General features: G+C 38.0%; 1 protein-coding gene across 1 annotated transcript; it reads right to left on the bottom strand.

The window, feature by feature from the left end:
- Positions 1 to 3,242: 3,242 nt before the first annotated feature.
- On the bottom strand, positions 3,243 to 4,966 carry LOC113761912 (hydroquinone glucosyltransferase-like). Its single transcript, XM_027305094.1, has one exon. The coding sequence runs from the start codon at positions 4,851 to 4,853 to the stop codon at positions 3,441 to 3,443; it is 1,413 nt and encodes a 470-aa protein (XP_027160895.1). The 5' UTR covers positions 4,854 to 4,966; the 3' UTR covers positions 3,243 to 3,440.
- Between the last annotated feature and the right edge of the window lie 4,911 nt (positions 4,967 to 9,877).

Genomic DNA, 9,877 nt, shown 5'->3' with positions numbered 1-9,877 from the left:
ATTTAGATATCAATTAGAGAATATACTTAAATGCCTCTGTTTAAAACCAAATCTTAAGTTTTCTTATACTAATATAAGACACAAATTTATTACAAAACTAATTTTTGTATACAATTAGTATTTGTGTTTCACTTTAATGTTTACATGGTATTAGCAGTTAATATAACTCTTAATTAGCAAGTCCTTTATGGATTTTTCTAACAAATGCACTAGTAAGTGCTAGTTAGCAATTTTTTATTTTATTTTTTTAGTGTAAATGGAAAGATTCTAATTTGGAATCTCTCACTTACACTCATTCTCCAACCTATCACTCCCTCCCGAGTACTAGTTAGCAACTTAAATTATACTTAACTTATCATATGAATATACACAATTACAATTATTTTATCCCTTGTATTTAAACAATTACAAATTAACTACATTTACAGAAAAAATTTCACATCTGAGATCCCTCCTAATGAGTCTCTCATTAGCCACCTGCTATCCAAATCATTCCTTTATTGGATATGATTATTATAACTTTAAACTAGCAACTAAAGAAACACTATATCGATATGAAAAAAAAAAAAGAAAAGACAGAGAGAAGAAATTAAACACAAGTAAAAGAAGATTTAACTACATATACAAATTATTAATGCTAAATTGACTAGAACTAAAAAAGAACAATAGGAGTTATTAGTCAAGATAAACACCAAATTTTTCAACATTTGTCTCTATTTGATCAAGCATCAATCTTCACTAATTCCATTAAACTTATTTCAAGCATTAATTCTTTTGCAAATTCTACCTTTTGAAAGTAATTTTATTTTACTTTAGAATTTCTTTTGTTAAATCATAAATCTTAGTTATTAAATATTTAAATAGTTATTCTTATTCTAAAGATATTTAGAAGCTGCACTATAATTGATTTGCTTTTACATTCGACGGGTAACAAATATTTCGAAGCTGCCTGATATCTACTAGTGCTAAAAGAAAAAAAAAAAAAGCAGGCATGTTTCAGCGATATCGCTTGAGTGATCCTTGTCATGAACCACAAGAAAATTTTGTCTGTCAGCCATCGCCATTTCTTTCTTTTTTTTTTTTTTCAGCCATCACTAGTTCACCATGCAGTATGATATTTTTTATAGCTCGGGGTAAAATATGATTGTGTTAGTAGAATTAGATACCTTTTTGTGTGTGTGTGTGTGTTTTTTTAACTTAATTGTATGTTTTGCACATATTGAATTAGTGCTCACAAAATAAATTTATGGTATATAATAAAATATATATAACGATCGAAAAGCGTGCATTTTTTTGTCAGTCGTCACTTATCTACACGACATCTATTCCTATTCCTACTTCTACTTTAACTTATTCTAGAGAGATAACCCAACTTAATCTATAGAAGAATCGGCGAAACATGAATCACCGTCGAACCAGACGGATGTATTATACAGTCGTATGAATTTAGAAGAAATTATTTATAGTGACGAGTGATTGGAAGTCAAGGTTGAAGTCTTCATAGTCACCAACAGTTCAAATGCCCAAATCGAAGAGCGTACCAGAACAAGTCCTTTTGGCTTTTGCATACACGAAATCCATAGACAAAGTCAGAATGTGAACAGACACAATCACGATTACACACATTTTGCATGACCATTATTAAAAGTGTGCAAGACAAGAACGGATTCTCATATCTTTCGTGGATTGTCTAATAATTTTTTAAACAGCTTTAGCATCACTATAGCTGTCACTCAATAGGGACTAGAATATTCAGAAGTGCAGAGCAATTTGGTAAAATAGCAGTTGCACCTCCCAATGATCCACCGAGAGCAATAGAAGATTGGATAAGGGGCCTTTTTTTTTTTTGGTGTAATAAAAATATTTTGGTGGGTTCGATTTTAATCATCATCACATATCAGAGCATACTCGCAAAAGTTCGTATAGATCGCTTATTAACACATCTTTTACGGTGACAATATGAAATTCAAACACATGATCTTTTATGAGAAAGTGATCCATCCTTATCAACTTGTGTTGATTTGAATAAAAGGCCTCACAAGTTTAGTTCAAACTAGTTTGTTTCTAACGGTGTAAATAAGTGAACGCATGATGTAAATGAATCGAGATAGAATGTAAATAAGTAAGAGAGTGATATTAATTCAACGAAAAGTTATTTATTGGAGTTGAAAAAAAGAGTAAGAGAGTGATATGAAAATGTAAAAAGGAATCATTTTGTCCTCGACCAATTATAATTGGAACTTGTGAGACCCGTGATTTTAGAAAGTTTTGGGTTAGATAGTGAATACCAACGGTTATTAGGTGATTATAGTGAATACCAACTGTTATTAGGTTAAATAACAAGGAGTTCGATGTTCCTAAAAGAAAGGTTTCAGGTTCGAATATTGTAGATAGAGAAAACAATGGGTTCCCTTGGGATTGGTTTTTTTCAGGGGCATTTTATAGACAAATTCTTTTACAACTTTGTCTATAAAAACCTTTTAAAAATATTCCAAACTTTTAAGACACACTCTAAAATATTCCAATACACCATAAAGCTTTTTCCTTTTTTGCCTTTCTTCTTCCTTCTTCACTTGTTCGGCTTGTCGGCCGGCATCTTCTCCAACGATGGCAACGACACCCCCCCCTCCTCTCTTTCTTTTCTTTCCTCTCCTCCTCAATCTTTCCCTTCCTCCTCTCTCCCTCCCCCCTTCCCTCGCCGCCTCCTCTCCCTGCACCCCACCTCCTCCCCCCTACCGCTAGAAGAAATCCGACACCTGACACCGTTCAATGCCGGAGTAATCAACATCTAATGTAGTCACTGTACACTATTTTACACACAAAAAAAAAGAAAAAGAAAGTATACATGTTACGGGATAGACTGGGGCATCCTTGTGACGATGGCAGGCAGCCACCAACTCCACTTAACGCCCGCGCCCACCACAAATTTTAACCTGTCCTTCTTATTGGCCCATCCCCGCTCCTTGGTAAGGACTAAGAAGAGGGCAGGGGATAAAAATTTAACAAGTGGCAATCGCATGCCTGCCTGTATTTTACATGGATGCACGTATCCCGGATCCCACCAACCTAGTAGTAGCCATGTATTTGGGAGAGCACAAGTTTATAACACTCCATTCCTAAATGAGCAGCCGCATGAATTTTTACAGGTACTCAAGCAAGCACATCTCGAATTTTTGTCATGCAATGGACGTGCCCAAGCCTTCTCCGGCTCCTCATTCTCCACTTAATACTCATCCAAGTCGAACACCAAAATAATAGAATGGGGGCTCATAGAAACTGACCTCTTTACAAAACCAAATTACCCTTTTTAACTTATTTAACCAAAGACAATACACCTCCTACATTTATGCGCTTGAAACCAACGCAGAACAAGGTGCTTTTAAATAAAAAAATACACCAAGAACAGAAAGGGCAAAACTAAGACGAGGCTATAATCTAATTTACGTACAAATTTTGGCCTGCCACTTGCCGGCAACTTGGGCTAGAGCTTCTGCGGAAGAACCGTCTTGGCTCAAAACCTTAGCAGCTGCATCCTTGAGCTCCTTCATTCGGCTGCGGAGCCTCTTCCCTTCTTCTCCTTCCATTAACCTCTTTACCATGTTTGCAATCTCAACTCTTCCCACGAATCCATTTTCGTCAGCCTTTGGCCTCAAAGCAACTTTTAGATCCTCCGCAAGCATTACGGCGTTCATCTTCTGCTCCGCGTAGAGCGGCCAAGCAATAAGCGGAATCCCCTCAACCACACTTTCAAGAGTCGAGTTCCAACCGCAGTGGGTCAGAAACCCACCGGTGGAACTGTGGCCGAGAATTTTAGCCTGTGGAGCCCAAGATGGCAGCAAAAAACCTCGACCCTTGATCCTATCCAAGAACCCTTCCGGCATAAAAGCCAGAGGATCATTTTGACTGTGGACGGTGAAGTAAGTGGCATTGGCAACTCCATCATTTGGACTCCGGACCACCCACAAGAATCTTTGCTCGCTCATCTCCAATCCAAATGCTAGCTCGATTAGCTGATTATGGGAGAGGGTCCCACCGCTACCAAACGAAATGTACAGAACGGACCCGCTGGGCTGATCATCCAACCATTTCAAGCATTCCGACTCCTCCCCCCTCTTGTCCCCTGAGCCCATCTGTATAAGTGGTCCAACCGGATAAACCGGTGGCTTACCCGGTTCTTGCTCCTGCAACGCTTTTAAAGGTCCAGGCTCCAAGTCCTTGAAGCTGTTCACCAGGATTCCCTCGGCCAGGCTGTACCTCCTCGCGTGGTGAAGCAGCCACTTGTAGGCGTCGTTCTTTCGGTCCTGAGCCGGGTCGAGGAGATCCCTCCCGTGAATTGGTACACAACCCGGGACTCGAATTGGCCCGGGCAAGTCTCTAAATTCACATGCAACCATCTCATGAAGCTTAGGCAGGTAGGAGAAAAACGCTAAAGCCGTGGCGGTGGAAGGGAAGAAGATATATGGCGGGAGCTTGAATTCATTGGCTACATCAAAGGCATCCGTGCCGAAAAGATCGACCACGAGAGCGGCCAACTTGGTGGTGTCAACCAAAGACTTGAGCGCAACACGAAGGGAAGGAAGAGAGCGAGTGACGGTGAGGGAAATACGCGTCTCAATCCTAACGTCGTCAGCTAAGTCGTCGAAGTTAACAGGAGGAAGGAGAATATAATCGATGGCAGCAGGAAGAGCAGCAAGAAAGGTGGTTTGTGCCTTAGAGAGAGGTCCATCTGTCGGGAGAATTATGGTGACTGAGAAGTTGTGTTGGAGAATAAGGCGCTTAGCAAACTCCACCAGCGGGATGAGATGACCCATCCCGGGAGATGGTAAGAGGGCTACACGGGGTGTTTGATCCATTGAAAATGGCTTAAATTGGCTTCTGCTGATCAACAATTCTTCTCTAGTTTTCAGTTATAGCTACAATAGATGAAAAACGCAGAATGAAGCTTGCTCTATAGTGGTTGCAAGATGAGTTGGATAACAAGCTAGTGTATATATATATATATATACATACAGATGGTCTGCATTAATGCTAGAGATTTACTCTACAAAAAACTATAATACTACTATGTATATATATATATGTATGTATGTATTAGGTATGTGATTACGAAGTAGGATCAAGACACCTCATTTATTTGTAACAAAAGGGAAAATAAACGTTATTTATATTCCCACTATTTGTTAAATCATATACTTTAATTATTTGCACTCTCGTTGTTTATTTTATCATATAATTTAATAAATAAAAATTATATGATAAAAAGATAGGAAGAGTATATATGAGTAACAAAAATTGAAATGTAAATAACATATTTCTCGTAACAAAATACAGTTATTATATGTAGAAAAATACTAGGAATTAAAAGACCACGTGACTTGAAATATTTTGGTAAATGTTATTAATTAACCAATAATTTTTTTCCTTATTTGTAATATAGAAACAATAATAATAATATTAATGATTATTGGCGGTGAATTTAACGCATGCCGGCGTACGTGCGCAGACTCAAAGGGTATGTGTAGTATCAGTGATGGTGATGGCTACAGGCTATAGGTAAATGTAATTGCGACTACTGGTACTCGTTATCCAGATGGGAGTTCTTGGTGCTGATATCATGCAAACATAACCATTTCGTCATGCCAACCCCGACCTAAATACCTAATCTCATGTGCTGTGTCTGGTCTTGCCTGCAATTGTGTGTTTTTAAACAAATGATCCTTGGCTTCTCTTTGTCAAACCAGCTGCTTACACTTAGTAGTAGTACTACTACTATTTAAGTTCTCCAACCACAAAGCCAGAAGACACCGACAAAATTATTTCCTCCACAAAGATAGAAGACTGGTTGTTGATTCAAAAAGACTCCCAATTATTGTAGCAGAAAACTAGAAAAGATGCATATCATACCATGTCGCATACAAATTATTTTTTTTTTGGAGAGGGTTCTGTTAGTTTCACTTGACACTCTCAAAAAAAATTTTGCTTCTAACAATTGACAGTTGGAATGATCAAGAATTACACCCGAAAAAATAATCACAGCCAATAAGAATATCTGATTGCTAAAGTAGGAGGACAGGAACGATGGTGGCGTCTCAACATCTGCCAATTACAAGCAACCATTAAACTTTGATTTTTAACTTTCCGATTATCTCTTTGCACTTTTTGTGGCTTTCAACTTCTGCTGTTGTACTGATATATATATATATATCACAAACCAAACTTGGCTTTTGAAGCCATTGTTAGTTTCCCTCTCAGGGACGCAATTTGAGAGATGTCCATCCTCCACGTACGGGTCACCGATATTGCTATCCATCATTCATGCTAAAAGGAAAAAGGAAAAAAAGAAAAGAAAAGAAAGGAATTTGGATATGTGGACAATTCGGGAAGAGAATATGTCAAAAACAATGGAGGAAGCAGACCCAAGGACGAGGGCTTTGCATTTTGTTTGGTAGCAGTGGAAGATTCGATATGGTTCACACAATGCCATTCAACCAAATACACCTGTGGCTAAGCACTTTGAATTTATTTGGTCCTCCTCCGTCTAGGCTGGTGGTCATCATCAATGCATTAAGACTTGGTGGGGTGGAAGACAAATTTGTCACAATTAAATGTGACTTTATTTAAAAAATTCAGACGGGTGCGTAGTACGCCCGTCTAGTCCGGTGGTAATTCAGTCCCCTTCGGATTACTCCAAGATCTCTTCAGGCCCTCCCGCTCCCCGTAATGTAAAAGCTATCGTATCGATAAAAAAAAAAAAAAAAAAAAAAATCCTCCACCAAGGCTCCATCCCATATTCCCAATATCAATCACATGCCTATCATTCAACCATCATCATTTATTTTATCAAAAAACACGACACCAATCAATACCTTCTCCTTTGCTCCCTCTAATTATCATCATCTCAACTGGACTGCTTCTTTTTTTTTTTTTTTTTGACGGTAGAAAATAGAGATTAATGTTCCTAGCAATGATTAGGTCCATAAATAAAGGTACCACGAGCAAGACAGATTCCTATCCAATATCTTCATCAAGAACAAAAGATAATTCATTTGGGCAGCAGGGCAGGAATCCTATATAGCAGCAAACTCTAATTCCCATTTTCACTCACATTTTTTCCTGCTTTCCTTCCTCCTCTTATAAATTCACTACTGTTGTAATTTTTTTTAAGGGGGTTTTTCTACCATAATAGCGACGGGTAACGCGTAAGCTGCGTGGCCTTGTAAATTGCGTGGCTCTTGGCTAATCAACCATTATTTTGTTTTTTTGGAGACGCTAATCCAGTAGTAAATGTTTAAGTAACAAAATGAAAGTAAATCAAGTCATTCCCCATCCCTTATTGGCTGCTTGAGCCTCCCTTAAGATAATTCGTTCAACCAATCTCAACCTACAAATACAAGTCACAAAACTTTATACCAATGGTCTTTTTGCTTCTAGAAACCAAACAACTTGTGCTTAGATCATCTATCACTGCTTCTGACATTGTCAATTAATGACCTTCAAAGAAGCATATGATGAATCAAACAGAGAAACTCGTTCACATGACACATTTATTGGGGAGCTGGTTCATAATCTTTTTTTCAAATCTCTCCCGGCCCCTCTATTAACATTCAAACAGGGAAAAAAAGAAAAAAAGGAAGGAGCATTCAAAAAAAGAAAAGAAGGAATGTTCCATTACCTTGACTTTGTAAATTTCACCTTCTTCTGTACTTTCCAAGAATTGGGAACACTTGGCAGCGAGAGTTTACAACCCGTCAAAGAAACTCGTTTTCTGGCCAACTGTTCAAAGAATAACCGAGTAATGAAGTCGCTGAAAATTAAAACATTAATCTTCATCTTTACATCATCAAACAACAGAAGATTCTAACCTGTTCCCTCTTCTTGACATCCTAACCACTTGCATCGTTGAAATGTTTCATCCAAAATCTACATATACTACAAATTATAAAATAAGCCCGGAAAAAAAAAATAGATATATATATATATGTATGTATAGATGTGTGTTTTAATATGTGGATGTAAAAACAGAAAATTAGTTGGAAATCCCACATAATGCCAATGGGAAGTTTTTCTTTGACCCTTCCAGCGTTACTTGCAAGAATGACGGCATAACCCACGCAATTGTGTGTCGCTGTTGTAGTTTAACACCCTTCACTATACGTATTTAAAGAATTTGCAATAGGAATGCATAAAATAGCAATAAATGTTACTACGTTCTTTAATTAAGACGGTTTTGTATATTTCAACCGAACCCCAAAAAAAAAAAAGAAGAAGAAGACAGTTTTTAATTTCGCAATCGTCAATTTTTCAACATAATGCCATATCGTGGTCCCAAATACCCAGAACAAGACTTTCTTAGTGAGAAAAGAAACACGAGGATCTAAGTTTGAGATCTCACAAACACAAACCAATTAACAATCCTATCAATTGGATCCCACACTATTCTATATATGTTCCATATCCCACCAATTACTTGGGGTCTTAGAATAGCCATACATATGCTTGTTAAGTAACTCCAGCTGCATCATTTAAATTGTTTTAGGTATCAGCTGGGACATCCAAATTTTATTACTCCAGCTGTCTATATGAATTATTCATAGAACTGTATGTAGGCTCTTATACTCTTATTCAATTGAGGATATCCCTTTCTATGCTTTTAAACCCCCCCCCCCCCCCCGGGGGGGGGAAGCATTAAAAACTTAAACGAATCGACAAATGCGAGACACGCATTACCAAGCAAACCAAATTTAATTTTATATTTATCAGAAAAAATCAGTTGTCTGTAGTATTATCCATAAAGCGGGGGTCTTGTTTTAGGTGTGAACAAATTTTGCCACTTGGTATGATTTTATGAACAAACTTCTTCCACCTCAGTTTAAAACTTAATTTTTACTTTTCCAATCAATTCTTTCAATTTCCCACCAACATATATATATATATATAGCTTTCAAAATATCCAGACACACAGAGATTGTGTCAAAAACAAGTAGGTAATAAGGAGTGGTTGCCCCCCGGGGCTAGAGCTGGTGGTAGTACCCCAGTTGGGGGAGTACCTCCGCGAAGGTTCGAATCCCGGTAAAGCGGTCGGTGAAAAAGCTGGGCAGCCTCTCCCGACCCGCAGAGGATTAGTTGGGTCATTAGGTATTATCAGTCCGAAGACCCAGATACCTCTGTGTTGCCCAAAAAAAAAATAAGGAATGGTAACACCGATTAAAATGCGAATTTCGGAATCTAGAGATTCTAACGAGGTAGTGGGCTAGAAGAAAGTCCATTACGGAAAGCAAAGATAGACAATAGATCGTCATCACTGTCAGGATAGTTTAGAAGCCCAAAGAAAATGATATCAATCGTCCAACTGCGTCGAACAAAAAATGGGCTCCTCTAAGGGTATGGACTGGAAGCCTTCATGTGCGATCCTACCCAAAATTCTACTTGCAGAGCCACAAGCCCCAAATAACGAACGGGCAAGAAAATCGCATTGAGTAAGCCGATGAAATAGTTTAGTTTGTATCCCGCTTGAACTGCTATTTCTTCTACTCCGTAGTATGAATCAGAATTTAACAACCCTTAGAGGAGTTTTAAATTCATGGTAATGCCCGTAAAATGGGATGCGGCAATAATTTTCTTTTTTTTTAGTCAATCATCACTTTTTCTATAATATCCTACACTATCCTAATCTAAGGGGGAGACCCAACTGGATCTAGAGAGGTCGGTGGAGACTAAACCACTACTGGACCTAGATTTTTTAAGAAGCCATTTAATGTAGCAATTGATCCCTTGCCTCCTATCCCACCAAAACTTAAATGATTTAATGGTGGCCACGTGCCTTTGGGCTGGTGGTTTTTTTTGTGCACCACACACTTGTATGGATTTAGAACAAACC

The sequence above is a fragment of the Coffea eugenioides genome, chromosome 2 (assembly GCF_003713205.1).
Source record: "Coffea eugenioides isolate CCC68of chromosome 2, Ceug_1.0, whole genome shotgun sequence".
Lineage (NCBI taxonomy): Eukaryota > Viridiplantae > Streptophyta > Magnoliopsida > Gentianales > Rubiaceae > Coffea > Coffea eugenioides.
Note: the sequence above shows the minus strand (reverse complement) of the source record. Positions and strands in the feature narration are given on the sequence as shown.